Source organism: Abramis brama (genome assembly GCF_963993115.1).
Source record: "Abramis brama genome assembly, chromosome: 12".
In the NCBI taxonomy this organism is placed as follows: Eukaryota; Metazoa; Chordata; class Actinopteri; order Cypriniformes; family Leuciscidae; genus Abramis; species Abramis brama.
In genome coordinates this window covers 8,761,629-8,782,517 of record NC_139974.1, presented here as the reverse complement: position 1 = coordinate 8,782,517, position 20,889 = coordinate 8,761,629, and the positions used below count along the sequence as shown (strand labels likewise).

General features: G+C 38.5%; 1 protein-coding gene across 2 annotated transcripts; it reads left to right on the top strand.

Annotated features, from left to right (window-relative positions):
• Window positions 1-10,124: 10,124 nt before the first annotated feature.
• Window positions 10,125-19,919, top strand: gnb3b (guanine nucleotide binding protein (G protein), beta polypeptide 3b). Of its 2 annotated transcripts, none has more exons than XM_084131855.1 (9): window positions 10,125-10,207; window positions 12,182-12,272; window positions 12,360-12,505; window positions 13,056-13,119; window positions 14,443-14,599; window positions 14,685-14,751; window positions 16,559-16,760; window positions 16,950-17,166; window positions 19,132-19,919. In XM_084131855.1, exons 2-9 carry the CDS (start codon window positions 12,216-12,218, stop codon window positions 19,236-19,238), a joined length of 1,017 nt encoding a protein of 338 aa, XP_083987981.1. In that variant the 5' UTR covers window positions 10,125-10,207; window positions 12,182-12,215; the 3' UTR covers window positions 19,239-19,919. The 2 variants fall into 2 exon arrangements, with proteins under 2 accessions (XP_083987981.1, XP_083987980.1); XM_084131854.1 differs by having other exon boundaries at window positions 10,143-10,365.
• The last annotated feature ends 970 nt before the right edge of the window (window positions 19,920-20,889 follow it).

The following is a 20,889-nucleotide window of genomic DNA, read 5'->3' as shown; positions in this document are numbered from 1 at the left end:
ATCAAGTACACAAATGCTTGTTTCCTCAATAGTTTGTATGTTTTAAACATCTAATGAAACCTTAAAATGCCTAAACTAGGGGGTTTCAGGGAGTGACGGTCTAAAAAAAAAAAGTGTAAAAAAAGATTTAAATAAATATTTAAATAAATAAATTAGGCAAGGCAAGTTTATTTATATAGCACATTTCATACACTATGGCAATTAAGTGCTTTACAGAAAGGAATTAAAATAATCACAAAATAAAAACAAGGAAAATTAAAACAGTTATAAAAGAAATTAAAAGAGATATAGCCTATGATACAGTTATACAATTAATTAAAAGAGTAAAAAGATGATACATAGATAAACTTCTCACTTGGCAAAACATCTGGGGTCTCATTTATAAAACTGTGCGTAGGAACCTTACTAAAAGTGTACGTGCGCCTGAAAGCCAAAAATGACGTACGCAAAAAAATATTCAGACTTATAAAACCGTTCGTACGCCAGAACCTGCGCAGAATTCACTTTATAAATCCCAGATCCTCATCTGCATATCATTTGCATATGATTATTCATCCACGTGATAACGTTTAACGGTACAAGACACATTACATTAATAAAAATCATGCACTTGCCTATCCTTGTCTTGTTTTTGAATACATAAATCAAATAGTGTAAATACATTTCATCTTTTCCACTGGCCGAATTGTATTTTTAATTGATTTATATTTTTAATGGAAACAGATAGGCCTTGGGCATTATTTGCACGAAACTATTTTCTCAGACAATCTTGTATTATCATGATAAGCAATTATCTGTGGTTAAAACATTAAAACACAGCACGCTACAGGAAAAGTGTTCAAAAACATCGCATCCACAATAAATATTTCTATTGATTGAATTTGAATATAAAAAATGTTGTAACTTCTCAGTAATGATTTCATGTTTAAGTGTTCTCCATTAATTTGAATGACATATTTAATCTAAATGTTTATATCAGAAGTAAAACATAGTTTAAATCATTATTTTATTTATTTAAACTGTTATTTGCGTCAGTTTCACTAAACGGCCCAACGCGCTCGCTGGCGCGGACATTTAAGAAGGGATGGATATTTGCTTCAAGTGACAGGCTTGGTGAGTGAAAGTATATTTGTATTATCTTGTATTTCTTTAGATTTTCTGTCTAAAAGTGAACAAAAAGACGCTTAACTCCAGCTCACCATCGGTGTCGCCAAACTGCTCCATCTCCAAAACGTTCGTACGCATGGGTCAGAGTTTGCGTGCAGGTGCGCAAATTTTCCCGTCAAGTTTGTTTTTATAAATCACAACTTATGCGTCGGAAGCGGCGTACGCACATTTTCAGCCACGTTTATAAATGAGACCCCTGGTTTTTCACAACTCCCAGCTTTACTGTGAGATTTTCCCAAGGTGATTAAACTGTGTCTGTAGTGTTAATTTGGCGCGCCTAAGAAATCTATTGGAAGTCTCCAATGGACCCGATTTTTCCCTAAAATCGGACAGGAGGAGCTCTAGGACTGACTCGCGGGGTAACCTCGGGTTCACTGCCCCATCAGTCCGCACCCCAAAAACACATTTGTTCAGAAGCTCTAGGAATGGAATCAATCCAGTCCGAACCCCACAGAACCTCGAGTTTAATTACACGTCAAACTCACAACTCCACCACAGACCCAGGTCATCAGCAGGGTTTCATCTCTCAAGTTCCTCAATTAAGTCATTTGTTTGTCTCTTACCCAATTCTCAGTGCCATTTGAGTTCAGTTTAAAATCAAAAGGAGGAACACAGTGCAATCAGTCGGACATACAGTGGATACAGTTATTAAAAGAGTAATAAGATTATACATAAACTTCTCATCTGGCAAAACACCGGTTTTATCATATTTTGCACAGCTGCTTGTTTTTCTGTGAGATTTTCACATGTGGATTGTACTGTGTCTGTGGTGTTCTTAGATTACAATAAATAAATGAATTAAAATATGATTACAAATATTAGCTTTTAACATAATCTATTAAATAGACTAAAATAAATTAATAAAATGTACTATTAATATACATTTAATAATGTCCCTCACATGAGGATGATCATAATTGGGTTTCCATGTATCTAAAATATTGAAAACCCCTGCTCTGAACAAAATTTTTTATAGCTGCTGTGTACACAAAACCACACTGACACATTTAGTTTCAACTGACACATGTTTTAAAGTCCCCATGAAATCATGATTTTGATGACATCACTCTGCACTTCAGTGCCTCATCAGATTTTCTGTCCAATCAAATGCTCTCTATCTGAAGCATCCCGCCCCCATATTATAAATAGACGCTGAAGCTGCGGCTGAAATCGGTCACTTGTTCACACATTTACTATTTTCTACATGGTGAATGGCACATAGTTCACTACATAGAGAATAGGGAACGACTCAGACAGTGTAAATATGCTTTCCATTGGGGCGAATGAAGTCTGGTTTTGCGTTAGTGCCACGGGAACCGGCACAGACCGGATCATATGCGTGAGTCAGCGCAGACCAGAAAACGTATCGGACACATTTGAATTCTGCACCAAATGCTGTGTTTTAAAGCAACTTGAGGATATTAGGGGGAGAAACTGTTAGAGATTAGGAGGAAGCTGCGGCTTTACTGAGCTCAATGGCTCTGGTCGAGCTGTCATATAAACTAAATGTTATTGGCTATTTTAAAAAGGGGGAGGAGCTGTCCCACCCTGTCTGCCTGTTTTAGTGGAAATTACGTCAACACTTTGAAAAATGCTGCGCGTTTCAAGGCACTTCAATGGGCCAGTTTTTAATTACAGTATTTAGAGGCCCAAACCATCTGGTTTTATATTTTTGCACATTGCATTTGCAGTTTCATTAATTGTCTTGTTTTCATACATTGCTGAATTCTGTATGTCTATAAAGAAATTGACTTTCAGTAATAAACCTACCTTGAGAAAATATACAAATCAAATCAAGTATATTTGTATAGCGCTTTTCACAACACAGATTGTATCAAAGCAGCTTCACAGTATTAAATTAAAATAAAATAATACAACAAGGTTTGTTTCTAGTGGAATTTATTGATTGATAAAATAAAATTAAGTATCCCCAAAATATCCACACTATACACTGTATAGCATTACGCATTTTTAGCATTATCGATGTTTTCCTTTACTATGCGGTCAACTCATTAAAATGAATAATAATAAAAATAAAAAAAATCAGTGTTGTGTCAAGACCAAGACCAGAAGAGGGTCGAGTCTGAGTCAAGGCCAAGTCCTGACTATGACCATGAAAAAATGGTCTTAGACTCGGTCTCAACTTGAAAGAGCTGGTAGGCACAATTGGCCTATAGGCACAATTAAAGTTTGTTTAATGTACATTTGTGCAGTGTATATATAAATCTATTACGGTATTGCCATCTGTCATTGTACACCACTGAATTAAACAATTTCTACCCCTTGTCATTTGAAATATAATAAATGTTGTACGTACCTGCAGCTTGTATAGTTTTGCAGCAGACCATGATTACATAACCAGAAACGCATTACATTACAAGTAATCAAAGTTCTGCAGTTCTGTTTATCCCACATCTTTTTCTGGATATAATTAATTATGAGCACAATCTGTGGCAAGTCATAATATTTTCACAAGATTAGACCCATTCCAATTAAGGATAACAAGCACATGCATCTGTGAGCATTACTTATTATTTTAACAATAACTAAAATATGAACCAGAATAATGACTACCTCCTCCAAATGTTCAGTATCATTTTAGCAGCAATAGTGGCAAAGGTTTAGAGCAGTTCATGTTATACATCTAGAAATGCTGACATGTATTAGAGGTTTTAAATAAAGATGAATTTGTAAAAGTGATTGTCCATTAGTTGGTTTTATCTGAGTTTTACAGGGAACTAGACTGTTTGATTTATGACTGCAGCTGACATTCATTCCGCACTCAAATGGTTCCAACTCATTGCAAGACATGCAGATAATTCTGCACGATCATTCACATTGCACAACAGACTGAATTGTTTAGTGATTTTTATCAGTGTAATGTATGATCAGCTCTCTGCAGACTTTTTTCCCCCCTGCATAATGGCTTTAGTTGTTGGTACTTGCTTAACAATGACTTCTCCATGTTGTGCCTATAGTATTATTATTTTTTGCCATAACTGAAGCGCTTTTTATCAACTTAGCATTGTTCAGTTAGAACCTCTGAACGTAAACCCCAAAATCTTCTGTCTTCTTGAGCCTTTCAAATGTGTGACTGTTTTATGTTTTCTTCAGTTACTACATGTTCACTTTGTCACTTTATTTGTACCTTTACCTGCAGAGTTGTTAGTGTGGTTAAACTTTATTTCGATAGCCCATACTAACTTTAAATAACTTTGCAACTACAAGTCAGCTAACTCTCATTGATTTGCTACTAAATGTCAACTAACTCTCATATAGAGTATTAGTAGACCGTTAAGTTAGGGATAGGGTTAGTACAACAGGTTGACATACTCGCAAAGTTAGTTATTGCAAAATCCCTTAAAGGCGAGTTATTTGACTCGGCGGCCATCTTTGAAACCCCTCTCGGGCAGCTATTTCAGTAGTGCAAGCAGCTCCACTCTCTTTAAATGGAGAAACATCAAATTCTCCAAAGCTGTCACCAAGCTTACGATTAAATTTCATTTTTGAAATCACCAATAAAATCTGGGAGCAGCCAATGCCCATGTGCAGACATAAGCGCATGTCTCAAAACACTGACCAACTTTTATAGGCAGCTGCATTGACGCAATGAGTTTACCAATTGGTGACTGGCTCTTTTATTTAGAAGGCGGGACTTATTCCACCATATTGTGTTGCACTTTCTCCCAGTAATACCTTACAGTGAATACCTTTGCTTTATATACACAGAAATTATTCCATACAGTAATTATCTCAAAACATTGCCAATGGTATTTTAGCCAAACCACATATTATTGCTATTATTAAAGTGAATTGACGTGTGTGTGTTGGTCCAATGAAGTTGAACTCAGCCTCGGCCTCACTCTGCACTGAATCGCTGCTTCTTCTCACATTATTATTAAATGACTCTATCTCTTGGGAATGGCCTTTGTTGCATATTTATCCTATATGGAAAAAGCTTTGTTTGTTTTAACTTGGGCTTATTGTTTGTGGTGTTGTTTATCAAGGTGACCAATGATAACCTGTGGCAAGCAGGACGAGGCCGAGGAACCTGCACGCTGCACCGGTCTCGAGTATCTCACGGATGAGCTTCGGAAGCATAAAAGGAGGAGCGATGACAGTGTGGACTGTCTACTACAGCCTAATACTTTAATGAGAGTTAATTGACATGTAGTTTCAAAGTTACTTCTAGTTAGTAGAATGTCTAAAGTGTCAATTGTAAATTTTAACTTAAAAATCAGTCACTCCTGCCAAGACAGGCTGAACCAAATGCATTTTAATTGTGACAAAGATCCCTCCACAAAATGCAGAACCCAAATTAAACTTGCTTATACAATGCCAAAAGTGAACAGAATGACTGAATGACAAATGCTGTCACATCAATGCCTTAAAATTCCTCAGTTTTCCACCAGAGGTCTCTCTGTCCATTACATCCATGCTGGCAGCTTGTACAGGAAAATAAAAAAAGATTGTCAGATCAATCACATACACTACAGAGTATGAGTCAGTTTGCCATTGTGTAGGCATACTAATATTATTCAATTACATGAGTTTTTTGTCTGATCATGTTGCAGAATCATTAATGAGTGATTGTTATTATTCTGATCAATTAAGCAGCAATGGCACATGTATAGCACATTTCATTGACAACAAGTACTACAGTGTGATGTGTTGTTCATTTGAAGATAGTTGCATCCAAACCAATCTTAAAGTTCTCCCCCTACCTCCTGTTTTCTGACTCATCTTTATTATTGATGCAGCCTACAATGGAACAGTCATAGGAGACCTTTTGTGGGTGGTGTGACCTTGTGGTTAAAGATCCAGATCAGGTTGGCAGCTTAAATCCCAGAAGGGGGAGTTTCATGAAAATGTTTTATGATAATGTCAGGTTTCTCCATGTGAACTGCAACACTGTAAATCACTTTGGGCAAAAAATGTGTATTAAATTATTAGTCTGAACAGATAATGCAGTTCCCTGAGGGTAACCTTGTGTTGTTCACCACCATCCCTGACACAGTTACCAGGAGCGTCATGAGCTCATACCTTTAGGCAAATAAGGGAAGCACAGGAAGGTTACTAATTAAAGCTAAGTGGCCTCAATCAGGCTGCTACTAACTGTAGTTAGTTTACATCATTTGATTTATGGGTGTTTCCTTGCAATGAAACTATAACTTTCTACTATTCCCATGCACACTATAATACACACAACACTGTTTTTTCTTTGTCATAAATATATGGAATGCTTTAACACTGCCTCAAATGAACTTGCTAAACATGTTAGGAGGATTTCAAGGGAAGGTGGCAGTTACATACAACACGACTTGAGAAAATAAGCCTTTCTTGGCATGTTTACCTTGTTAATTAGATCCATTCGCTTTTCAGAGAATGGATCAGACAGGGTTTATTGTGAATATCTGTTGTTGCAAACTTTAGTCCAGTATATTGAAAATGTTTATAACCCAGTGAACTTGTGTCAGTGCTTTGGGGTTCAAAATATATTATATATAATATTCTATTTTCTTGTATAATATAGCTTTGGGTCTCAAAAAGTCGGTTAATTGGTGTACTGTGTAGCAATGCTTCTGAACCAGGATTGACCCATAATTCAACTTCACAAAGATCATAAGCTATGTTTCCATCCAACGCTGCAAGTTTAACTTATGTGCAATATTGGAATATCGCATAAAACATTTAAGAACAAAGCAGCATTTCCATCCCATGTATTCAAGAGAACAAAATAAAAAAATTTCGGGCTCAGAAGACTGAGGAGACCATGGCGATCAACTCCCCTGAGCCTCCTTCCAGCAGCACAGCAAACGCCTGGTCAGCCAACACCCCCCTCCGTGAACAATCTTTTGAGGGAACCCATCTGGCCAGGTTTCGTGGGACCCGTGGAGGCCGCAGGGGACGAGGTGGTCGAGATGAATCCCGACACCACTCTCCACTCTGGCCCCTCTTCGACCCTGGGCCAGTGATGTCCAGCCCAGAGCTCCCTTCGCCGCTGATCCTGTCCAGTCCGGAGCCTGCACCTCACCATCAAAAACGGCGGAGGAGGAGGAAGACTTCCTGCCTCCCCAATGAACCAGAGGCCGTGCCGGTAGTCGTCCCCGAGCAGCCTGCTGTTGTCCTGGGGGCCGCGCCCGTGCAGCCCGCTGTCGTCCCGGAGGCCATACCGGTGCAGCCCGCTGTCGTCCCGGAGGTCGTCCCTGTGCAGCCCGCTGTCATCCTGGAGATCGTCCCGGAGCTGTCCACCATCAGTCCTGCCACGGCCAAGAGGGCTGTCTTCATATTTTATGCATTGGCTGTACTGCATGCATGGAGGAGACACATGAGTAGTGCCGACCCAGAGACTGTTCATGTCACGTCTGCCGAGCCAGTGTCTCCGGACAAGATGGCCGCCGCCGAGCCAGTGTCTCCGGACAAGATGGCCGCCGCCGCCGAGCCAGTGTCTCCGGACAAGATGGCCGCCGTCGAGCCAGTGTCTCCGGACAAGATGGCTGCCACCGAGCCGGTGTCTGTTCCTGAGCCGGTGTCTGTTCCTGTGCCTGAGCCGGTGTCTGTTCCTGTGCCTGAGCCGGTGTCTGTTCCTGTGCCTGAGCCGGTGTCTGTTCCTGAGCCCGAGGGAAAGTCTCCGCCCTGGCCGCCCGAGGGAAAGTCTCCGCCCTGGCCGCCCGATTGACTGACGTCTTCACCCTGGCCGTCCGATGGACTGTCGTCTCCGCCCAGGCCGTCCGATGGACTGTCGAGACGACAGTCCATCGGACGGCCTGGGCGGAGACGACCAGACGCCCAGGCCGCCCGATGGACTGTCGTCTCCGGCCTGGCCGCCCGATCGACTGACGTCTTCGCCCTGGCCGTCCGATGGACTGTCGTCTCCACCCAGGCCGCCCAATGGACTGTCGTCTCCGCCAGTCCATCGGACTCCGCCAGTGGACTCCGCCAGTCCATCCACTCATAACTACATTTCCCATCATCCTGTTCTGTCACTCATTGATTCATTGCACACAGCTGTCTCCCGTCACCTTGTCAGTATCTGTGTGTGTATATATTCCTGTTTGTTTCAGTGTTTGTCACGGAGTCCTTGTTTTATGTCTACGCACTTCCAGAGGTCTGTTTGTTCCCTGTTCTTGTTTTGTTTCTTGTTTCTTGGATTGCTTTTATGGTTTTGACCCTTGCCTGGACTGGATACGATTGTGGATTACCCAATAAATATTACTGCACTTGGATCTGTCTTTCTCGTGTGTGTCGTGACATTATGGCGATTTTTGTGGTTGTGAAAAAATCGTAAAGTGAAAGAGGCTCAAAGACAGCCGTTGTCACAGTCTTGTGACCAAAGATAGCCTGCAATAATTTTCTGATAGTGTCATAAATTTAGCCTGATTAGCTCACAGTGTGTTTGCTGCTAAGACCTACGTCTACTGACTAGCCAATAAAAATGCAACATGATGATCAACTCGACATGGCGCTAAAACTCAAGACTACTTACCTCAAGCTCCATTTGCAAAATTGGCCTCTTCCCTAGCCAGAACCCCGTCCATATTCTAGTCTTTCGATTCCTCCTCTTTTTTTTCAGCGCACATAAAAACACAGTTGCCAAAGTGCAATTCATCTTGCTGTATTTGTTAACCACTAGCGCATGCTGATGAGGTTTAATTCTACTATACTAACTTGCGTCGTAGCCTACAATTCAATAGGTGTCATCATACAGTCTACATACATATCGTGCCCAAGTTTATTAGATCCATGTCGTACAGTGTAATTTGTAATGATCTTATAGGATTGCAGAAATCGTCTGTAGCAGGCATTAGTCCAGTTATGCAATCACATCCTCTGTTAAGGCAAATTCATGTGGTTTTTTTTTTTTGTTGCACATCAAGAGATTTCTACTGTAAATGTGTTTCCATCGTAGTTCATGCGCATTATCGTATAAAGAAAATTTGGCAGTGGTGCATGTTGATTCAGAGTTGGCGTCATCTAAAGTCATCGCAGGGGTTGGCGTCGTTTCCTCACAGGTGTCAGATCATCTGAAACTTTATAAGAGGCTGGATTCCAAACTGGAGCTGGATGGGCATCCCGAGGTAGAGACAGAAAAGCAAATGGAAATGCAAATGTTGTTACATGTATGCAAATGCTTGGCTAAAGAGATGCGTCTTTAATCTAGATTTAAACTGGGAGACTGAGTCTGAGCCCCGGACATTATCAGGAAGGCTATTCCAGAGTTTAGGAGCCAAAGGCAAAAACGCTGTCATTATTGTTTTCTATTGCATTTGACTCTCCCCTGAGTTGGGAAATGCAAGACTATCCTATAAGATCAAATATAAAATCAACATTGTCATGAGAACATCACCATCATATCATCATAACTTTCATCAGTTTCCTAACTTTCCTTCCTCTGTTGCTCTTTGTGTCACCAATGACGTCTGCTCCACTGATTCACCTGCTCTAATTCCTTAACGGGATTGCCTATTCCCCGGATATCCACTTAGAACCCGATTAGGCGAGCTCAACTCATTAGCTCTGACAAACCAATTCAAACCCCTCAACCCCAAAGCCAAAGCACAGACCCCCTGCCATTAAGTGTTCACCAAACCATTGACCCTTTTAGAAATGACACATCATGTGTTAAACTTGCTCAAATGTGATCAAACTAGTGTGAAATGCCTTGAATATAATGTTAAAGCCCATATTGCTCAGAAATGATAGGTGGTAGAAACAACACTGAAAACTTTATGATAGTTGTAAGATGTTCTTCAGGAATCAACCATATTTTTGTTCATGCCACACACTATCCATCCCTTCCTCTGTCCTCTGCTTTCTGCACTCACTCTTGCTGCGTCTTTCGACCCCATAACCTGATTTTCCATTCCAATCGGTTTACCTGTTCCTTGCCCTCCCCTTTCCTTCTCTCTTTCTCTCTCTCTCACCCTTTCTCTGCTCATCTTTGGGCTTATCCTTTCATCCCTGATCTCCTTCATCCCCTCCAATCCTCATCTGTTCCTCTCTTGCAGAAGGGGAAGAGAAAGAGAGAGTTTTTCCACAGGTAAGTTGCATCCAGTCTGTTGGAGTAACCTGTGGGAGGCAGAGAGAGAAAGACGACTGAAGAGCAGTCTTGTGGACTAAGCAAAATAGAGACTGATACAGAGAGAGAGGCTTTGGAGTTATTGAGGAGAAAGGGAAGAAGCTTTTTTGGGTAGACAGGTGAGTTTGTTTTTAGTTTGGTCGTTCATTAGCGTGTGTAAGAAAATTGTATATAGCAAACAAATACAAACCTTGTGCATTGCGATAAACTTGAAGTCATATGCCTAAAATGATGTTTTTAATTTGGCATGAATGCAGAATGCACGGAAATGCTTTGCTTTATCTGTGCACGTTCATGCATTTTGCACACATACTACAGATTAAAAACCTTGCATTGTAAGAAAATGATTTTTTCTACTGATTTCCTGGAAGTAGTTCCCAGAACACGCTATCACGAAAGGTTAATCTGCAACTTTTATAACACATAAAATTACATTGGGATGTTAATGTTGGTATTTCATCCATCAAAAATGCATCCAGCACTTTCAGAAGGTTGTAGCAAAGTTTGTTAGCTAATGCATTCCTGTGGTTTTTCATTTCTAAACGGATTATAATGTCGTCGCAACTGGCAAAGTTTGCACATTTGTCTCTTTGTAGGATTAACCTAATGCTAAAGCTGCTCTTGAGCGAGTAATCAAATACACCTTAGAAATCTTGAGATTCGTCAGGTCTCATTTCATCTTGATGAACTTTCTTACGTGTACACATACAAATCCCCAAGTCTTTTCTTGCCCTTTTCCTTGTGTTTTGTCTTTGATCTCCCTACCTCGGGTCCCACCTGATCCCGTAGTAAAAGAGCAGTCGGTAATCGGATGACAGGAGATTTGATAAGCCACCCCCAACAGCTCCTGCAAAGGCTTAAACCTTTCTTCTAGCCTTGACATCAATAAAACAACAGCTCTCAGCAAGAGCTGAACAGACATCACATAGTAATCTTGTAACTATTATAACATATCATAATTTGATCATTGGCAAGACAGTTCTGCAGATCACAGTTTCTACAGAGCAGTAGGCTCTACTTCTTAACCGTGCATTAAGTTCATTAGGATCTCCGTAGTACAACAAGGCTGATAATTCCTCGTCATCTCTTCTGGCCTCCCACCGAGAGGTAAATTCATATGGTGGTAGACTAGCAACCAGATATTTTTATAGTAAGGTGCAACTTAGGTTGATGTACATCTGCATGAAACATTTGCAATATTTTATTTTAGGCAGCATTACAGATCTTGATTAGACTTAGACATTTAAAATGTAGACATTCTCATTGGTCAGGTGCAGACTTACTAAGTCAATGACAAGCCTCAAGTTTTGTTTATGGGTAATATTAGATGTGGCTTACTTTACAATATTTTTTGTTGTTGTTGCTCTGTTTCATAAATTGCATAATATTTTATAATAAAAATGAAAGGATTGATTTGGAAGTTTACTTGAGTTTGCTTTCACTTTGAAATTGGAAACAGATTCTCAGTATCTATGACAGTAAAAGTTAAAATACCCAACAGCACTATTATTTATGTAACACTTAGCATTTAGCTAACATTACTGAACATTCAATTGGATTTTGCTTATCTAACTTCCTAGAGATTCTAAATGACAGACCATATTGTTGTTCCACAACTTTTGCAAATCTGTATTCAATACTGTCTACTAAGCAGGAAGAACATGCTTTTTGAGATGTTACATGAAAAGTTCAGTCTTAATTGGTCTCCAGTGAGATATTGGCTGAAAGGTTTTGTATGAAATCAATATTTGTCAGTACTAGGTCAAATCATACATCTTCAATATTATTAAAAAAGTCTTCCACATGCCTGATGACGTAATAGTCACATACAGGGCCTAGCTCAGATTAATCCAGTCATTTATTTATTTATTTACTTCTACTTGATTACATATAAGACCATTTTAAGTAGAATTTGTATTTTCTGATTGCTTCTAGCTTGTGTTGGTAAGCACCCTGATCAACAGCAGCTATGGGTGAAATGGAACAGATGAAGAAGGAGGCCGAAGGCCTGAAGACACAGATCGAGGTGAGACTATATGAGACTAATGCAATGACTAGCTGTTTAAACAATTAATAATGGAATACTAATATTACATGTTTGTTCCCCTTCCAGGCGGCTCGCAAAGCAGTCCATGACACAGACATGGCCGCGGCCGCTGCTGGGGTGGCCCCGGCCCCTCGGGTCCAACTCAAGACCAGGAGGACCCTCAAAGGCCACCTGGCCAAAATCTACGCCATGCATTGGTGTACAGACAACAAGTGAGAACATTATTATGGGTCAAATCAAAGTACGAAATGAGATATAATGGGCTATACTACACAGTAGTATGTATTCATTCATTTTGATCAATTTGGCCTCCAAACGTACATTACAGGATTTAAAAAAAATTATCTGACAGAATGTGAAATATATTAGTTTTAGTTGATGCCCTTGCTTGTCACATGATCTGCTCAACCAGGTTAATAGCTCTCACATGGAATTCAACTGCATCTTGTGGTCACCTTGAATTAGCTAATTCTTAGTTAGATCAATTATCAGGGTCAGTGACCTGAAACAGACTTAAGCCTCAGTGTTTTAAAGAAGGGACTTAACCATGTCTAGGGTTAAACTGCAGTGACAGCAAAATCATATTTTATCCTTAAAATAGTGAGATTTCTGAAGATTTCTGAAATTTGTGAGATTTCAAAATTAAAAAAATAAATAAATACAATGAGGGTTGGAGTATATTAACTGGATATATGAACAATATCCTTTCATCCTGTTGTCTTACCAGCCTTTCTTTGCTCTTTCTTTCATTGGTGTCTTTAGGCTAATGGTCAGTGCATCACAGGATGGCAAACTCCTTATCTGGGATTCTTACTCTGGAAATAAGGTGAGTCTGACTTACTCAAATACACTTTCAAGAGAAGATGAGGAATCATAAATATATTTAAGCTGTATATACCAGCAAGCAATCTCTTAATATTTTGGGCTGTACATCATAATGTTGCCATTTTGTTCTCAGCTTAATGAATTAATGATGCATATTTTAAGCTTCTTGAATGGGCCATTTGATTTAACATTTTTAAATATCTCTCTAACTTCTAATAATACACAGGTATTGTAACCATGACAGTTGTCAACAAGTTTAAAAAAAAATTCATGCGTTTTGGCTGTTCATTTACACAACAATGGCGTTTTTGCGGCCTGAAAATGCAAATTTTTGAAAACGATACCGTTATCGTCTCTGTGTAAACTATAAAAATGTGAATTTGTGAAAACGGTGACATCATGCGCATGCATATTATGTGTTCAGTCTATAGGCAAATAGTGTTTCTTTACAAAGTTGCATCGCCAACTACTGGCCTGGCATGAATAATACAGCGCTTTTAGTCGTTTTCGCAAATCCGTGAGAACGGGGATCGTTTTGTCAACATTGTTGTCTGTACACAAACTTTTCAAAAACGCAAAGGAAAAGCTTATTCCATTTTTACTACATTGTTGTCTTGTAAACGTACCCTAGTCAACTTCACACATAAATAATATTGGTAACACTTTACAATAAGGTTCATTAGTTAACTACATTAGTTAACATTAACTAATAATGAACAGCATTTGTTCATCTTTGTTAATGTTAATTTCAACATTTACTAATACTTTATTAAAATCTTGTTAACATTAGGTAATGCACTGTGAACTAACATGAACAAACAATGAACAGCTTTATTTTCATTAACTAACATTAACAAAGATTAACAAAAACAGTAGTAAATGTATTGCTCATTGTTAGTTCATGTTAGTTAATACATTTACTAATGTTTAATAAAGGAACCTTATTGTAAAGTGTTACCATAATATTTTATTTAAAGGTGAAGTTTGCCATTTTTGTTGTGAAAATACTTTCTCCTATTAAAGCTTATGTGCAAAAACAGAGCATGTGATTTTTGCGTATAGTGTGGTTTCGGTTGTACTAAAATTTGTTTAAATTTAAGTACAAAAGTTATTGACGAATCATGACATTTGTCATGAATGAATCGTAAATGTGGCACTTTAAGAATATTAATTTGTTTTTAACAGTTTCTGGCAGGACAGGATCTGTTTAAGCAACAAAACCTGGAAAACATATTTGAGAACAGTGATTATTTTGAAATTACATTTGATGGTGCAATTCTGAATATGTTCAAGGAAAGGATTTAATATTTGCCTCTTTCTTTAGATGAATGCTGTTCCCCTCAAATCCTCATGGGTGATGACCTGTGCATATGCTCCTTCTGGAAACCTTGTGGCCAGCGGTGGTCTCGACAACATGTGTACTGTCTACAACTTGAAGACACCCGTAATCAAGACCGTGAAAGAATTGGATGCCCACACAGGTAAGGTATATAAGTAATTCGAGAATCTTTACTTTATTCTTTCATGTGTCTGTTATCTAATTGTGTCTCTCTCTATTTTTTATAGGTTACTTGTCCTGTTGCCGCTTTCTCAGTGACACTCAGATTCTCACCGCCTCTGGTGATACCACATGGTTTGTGCATGTAACTTTTACATTTAAGAGGATAGTTCACCCAAATCTAAAAATTAATTTTATTACATTTTTGTATGAGTATTGAGTGTATTTTTTAAAAGGGCTATATGTAGAATTCAGAAACCCTTGTTATTAGCGACACCTATGGCCGTTAAGTGAATTGCAGCCAGCAACTTATTGCTTGCCCTCACACTCGTGCACACGTAACGTATAAGAGGCTGAACGTGATTCAATGACCCGATATACTCGCAGCAAAGTCCTTTTTCGCTCTTAGCTTAGAAGTAAAAAGAAGTTGGAAATACCTTTATAGTGAGTGATATACTGATATAAACGAACATCCAGACGCCGTCCATGCTGTTGTCGTCTGGCTTCCATTTATTTAAAGAGGCTGTATGTAAGAATTTTCATGTATTAATCGCTTTTTTATTGACAATGTGTGAACAGCTTCTAACAAAACTTAAAGGGATAGTTCACACAAAAAATTAGCCCATGATTTACTCACCCTCAAGCCATCTTAGGTGTATATGACTTTCTTCTTTCAGACGAATACAATCATAGTTATATTAAAAAATTTCCTGGCTCTTCCAAGCTATATAATGGCAGTCCATTAAAAGTCCATAAAAGTGCATCCATCCATGATAAAAGTGCTCAACACGGCTATGGGGGGTTAATAAAAGCCATCTGAAGTGAAGTGAAAGTTTGTGTAAGAAAAATATCCATATTTAAAACTTTCTCATCTAAAATAACTAGCTTCCGGCAGACGGCCTACCCAAGTCGACTTGCGCCAAAAGAGTAACACTTGACAATGTATGACATAGGATGTAGAAGTAACGTAAGCTTAGATTCCTCTCGCGGTTCAAACAAACAGCACTGGGCAACAAACTCAAGCTCCTCCGACATTTATCTTTATAAATTCTCGTTTTAGACTACTAATTCGTGACTGGTGTTTTGTTTTGCTTTATCCTCTGCGCTTCCGCGTTCGTCATTACGTTGTGCGTCATGTCAAGCGTTACTCTTCCGCCGTAAATCGATGCGTACGGCTGTCTGCCGGAAGCTAGTTATTTTAGTCGATAAAGTTTTAAATATGGATATTTTTCTTACACTAACTTACTTACTTTTATACTTTATTGTCAGACAAGTCTGAAATGTTTCTTGCATAACAGTGTCTATGTTTACAACATCCAACATACATTCTACATCGACATACACTTAAACCTCACACATTTATGCATTCAATACAACACTTATGCATCTACAACACCTTCACAATACTCTTGATTTCTGATTAAGTGTTTTTGTTCAACGCTAAGATAGCCTGGTGCACAAAAGAGTGTTTCAGCCTCACTTTGTTAAATCTGGGGACTCTATACCTCCACTTTGATGGTAGTAGTTCAAACTCATTATGCAGAATATGCATAGGGTTAGAAGCTATATTATTAGCCAGCCTTAAATTGTTATGATAGGCTGAAGCATAAAGCTTCTCAAGAGGCTGACCTACAATCTTTGAGCAAATTTTTAATTGATTAAACAACTTTGTTTTTAGCATAACAGACAAACTCTTATACCAAATAGAGTTGCAATATTGCAATGATACTTTTAGTGATGTGAACACATCATTTCACTTCAGAAGGCCTTTATTATCTGGCTAAACTGCCAAATTTGCTGCAACCTTCATTTAGCCAAACAATTGATAAACATATCCATAAAAATAAAATAAAAACTTATAAAAAGTTAAATGGTGTGAAAATGTAATAAGCTTTTGTTAGTTTCTATTATTATTCATTTTATCCCGTTTTTTTTTTTTTAGTGCAATGTGGGATTTGGAGACTGGAAAGCAGACGACAGTTTTCCTGAACCATGTTGGTGACTGCATGTGTCTGGCTCTGTCCCCGGACAACAACACCTTCATTTCTGGTGCTTGCGACTCTCTGGCCAAGCTGTGGGACATCAGGGATGGCCAGTGCAAGCAAACCTTCCAGGGTCACACGAGTGACATCAATGCCATTTCAGTGAGTTTAAGGGAAATGTTTGATGCACTACCAAGAAAATACAGAAAAGGGCATCAGTTATTTTTTAGCCAGTAATTTCCTTCTTCGTTGATGATGCTAACCTTCTACCAGTTTCAAAGATTTGAGTTTTTCCAAATGATAAGAGAAAAGCACATAAATGGATTCACCAAACTGTGTCTACCTCTTCAGTTCCTCCCCAGTGGCAACGCAGTTGTTACAGGCTCGGATGACTGCACATGCAAGATGTATGATCTTCGCGCTGATCAAGAAGTGATTTGCTACCAGGATGCCTCCCTGAACAGCGGCGTTACATCACTGGCTCTGTCCATGTCTGGCCGCCTCATCTTTGCTGGCTACGATGACTTCAACTGCAATATTTGGGACTCGCTAAAGGGCGAGAAAGTGGGTAAGTTTAAAGAAAGGAGAAGCGGATGGAGTGAATAACTGCATTGGTGTTAAGTAAGGGATAATGTACATCCAGCCGGTGGTTCTTTCAAAACAACCCCCGACAGGGTGATGAGGACCCTGATGTGAAGCGGAGGGGTCTTGATCAGCCTGAAGGGGTTTATTTTGAGAACCACTGGCTGGATGTACATTATCCCGCTTAAGTAAGTAAATAATTAGACACGAAATATTGATCTGAGTCAAAATATTTTATTAGCTCTTTAAACGCAAAGCTTCCGCAGAGAGAGCCGTTGCAGCGTGGAAAGTTTAAGGACATTTAAGAGATATGGTATGCAGTCATACATAAATAATTATAGAGATAAGAGATATTGATTTCAGATTAAACTGTTTTAAAATCATACCTGTTTGTATCTTATAATCCAACAATGTACAAAACAATAGTTACAAAATGGCAGCAGCTGCGTTTGTATGATTGTTTGTATGAAACAAGTTTGTTTGTATGAAACAAGAGAGAGCGAGTCCACGATACTGGATGGCATAATTAAATAACTTTCGCAAAAAAAATTATTTGACTGAGTTTTAATATTCTATTAGCTCACCAAATGCAAAACTTCCACAAAGAAAAAACGTTCCTAGCAGGCGTATAGACCTTATGCGCCAGAGAAACGAGGGCGCCGCCATCTTTAGAATATTGTCTTTGAACTTCCGTTTTTGCGGTCGCTCTGTATATTTCTATGGCGCTGCTGTCCAGGAGTAATTCGCTTTTGAAGTGGATTTACTTAATGTAAAGTTAACGAAAGTTAAAACGAGCCGTTCATTAATAAACACGCAAAATCGCTGTGAAAATACAGACCGGAAGTCAAAAGACAACGAGCGCAGCGCTGAAAAGGGGCGGGGCTACATAAGGTCTATAGCACTGCTGACTTCAGTAACCCGAATGAGCCTGCGTTATCTGTTTTGAGCGGTTGTTATCTGGGAATAACTTACTGCTGGATGGCGCTATTGACCAATCAGAATCAGGTATTCCACAGAGCTGTGTAATAAGGCTCCAATAAACTCACAGCAAAGCTCTTTTTCATTCTTAGCTTGCATAAAAAGAAGTTTGAAATACCTTTGCAGCTGTATACTTTTACTTGATACTATACTATTAAGCAGCTCTCCAGTGTGTTTTATGTTTTTACTCACATCTGACCTCAACAAACTGAATAGAAATTAAATGAACCGAAATGAGCCACATAAAATTAGGCGGAAATTGCCTAATATTACACCCTGATAGCACAAGTATATCTCAAAGACGTCTATTTGATGTCTGCATTTACATCTGCAAGATGTATTTTTTTAGAGTGTTTGCTCATCTTCAATACGTCTCTAGGACAATTCCTGTCAGATGTCATATAGACATTTAGAAGATATCTTTAAGATGTTTAAGAATGTGTGTAAAATTTATTTTTTTCGCTCTGGCAAGCTGTTTCACCTGAAACGAACTCCAAAAAATGTTGTACTGATTTTGTTCTTATTGACACACCAGATCGTTCTTCAATTTCGCTTGAAGCATGAAATGAAAATTCACCCCATCTATCTTTATATTATAGATTTTATTGTAAACAATTCATCCATGCATATGTTAATTTTTTATTTATTTTTTACCTCATAATGTTTAATCAAAATGTAATAACTGCATCCTCCGGTGAAATTACAGACTGAGAAAGCTCATGTTCGTCTGCCTCCACTTTTGAGTCTTTTTTCTGCCTCCACAACAACCAATGCATAAAACCAAGTCCCCACCCTACATTTTTTCTTTTCCGATAATCCGTTACACTCAGATTTATGTCACAATATGGAAGAAAAGATTTGTTGCAACTTGCTACTTCCGTTTCATTGCATCTTTGAATAAATAAGCATGCATGAAGAGCAAAGTCCTATCAAATTCATATTCTCACTTCCTTTCTTCCTTTCTCTCTTGTAGGCGTGTTGTCTGGCCATGACAACAGGGTGAGCTGCACCGGAGTACCATCAGACGGCATGTGCGTTTGCACTGGCTCATGGGACAGCTTCTTGAAGATTTGGAACTGAGCTGGACCCTGAAACGAGATGAGAAGAGGATGAGACAGAAAGGATGAGTAAAGGTTGAGAGAGAGGATGAGAATTGAGAAATTCTAAGCAACAAAGAATCTCTCTCACACACACAAACAAACACACGAATGTCACATCTGTATGTGTGGGATTTCTGGAAGGCTGGATTTTATTAGAATATTTACATGGAATATTTAATTTTAAAAATGTAAGTTACAACGAACACAGGAATGCAGTTTGCATTATTGTTAAAATGACAATCTCATCATGACAACAATACTTTGACTTGAAATTATAGTGTTTGACATCTTAAAAATAAGGAAAATGAATAATTATTCAAGAATAAAAAATATAGTTTTTGTCTGTTAAAAATCCTCATCATTAGGTGAAAGTTTGCATGACTATTTTTATGTATTAGAAATGATGATAGAATGCAGAAGAAAATGTACAGTGACTTTTCCCAACAACTCCACTGACGCTGATGGCAACTTTAACCTGGCATTTTCATTTCTAACAAACTTCCCGAAGTCCAAATGGTACATTATGCTAAAAGAGAAGATGTCTGTATTTACTTCTTTCATCTTTTTGTAGGGCTTTTACATACAAGACAGTTCCTCTTAAATGTTGCAGTGATTACTCGAATTCCTTTCTAATAAACATAGTATTCTGCATTAAACAATATTTTGGTGTGTGCTATTTGTGTCTGTCAAGCTGTTATGTCCAATAAAATACGTGTTTTATGACTTTAGGGCATTTGAAGTAATTGATAAAAAACAATGTTGATCTTGGCATCATTACTGTGTAAAATACATCTAAACTACCTTATTGTGAAAACTTTGCACTGGGCACTTATTAAATAGGCACGTTTTTCAGTGTTATTCTACCAATACAGTGGGAACCAATCAGCTGTGCCCTATAGAGAATGATGTAATTGCAAGCAGATTGGGTTAAGGACTTATGAGCCTGTGCTATCTAGAGTTTCATTACAGAACTTTGTATTATAGGCTTTCACTTCTATAATGAGGTCACAACCTAAGTAAACCTAATTCCTTTAAGTATATTTTATCACCTACTGCAATCTCACCTTGAGAAAGTAGATCAGACAGTTGTTTTTTCTTTCACTTCAAGAAGGAGGACGTGAGGCTTACTCTAATCCACTTTCAATAGAGCTTTTCCCAGAGAAACATTAGCAAGCACTGAAGCACAGAAGACTAATTGACTAAAGTTGAAGTCAGTGGTGCTCGGCTGAGATGACCAAGCTTTGGCTGCGAAATGAGAAAGAAGACATCATATAATATGACATAAAAAGCAGTTTTGGAACAATACTCATTGTAAGAAAAAGCACACATGGCTGGCAACAGCATTCGGAAGGGCATTACAACTACTTACATTGTAAGAAATATAATTAAAAATAATTCATATTAAAAATAATTACACAGAATGAACTTCATATCTAAAACTGTATGATGTAAAGTGACATTAAAAAAATAAAACAAATAAATAAATGAAGGCCATGCAAATGGCATTGGCCATGTGAACTTTCTTAAAATCAAATGAAGCACAAGATGCTCTTCGGAACATCCCAAAACCATCCTGGATAAAATAGATAAAGTAATTTGTATTGAGGACAAAGTACCGACTTATAAAAATG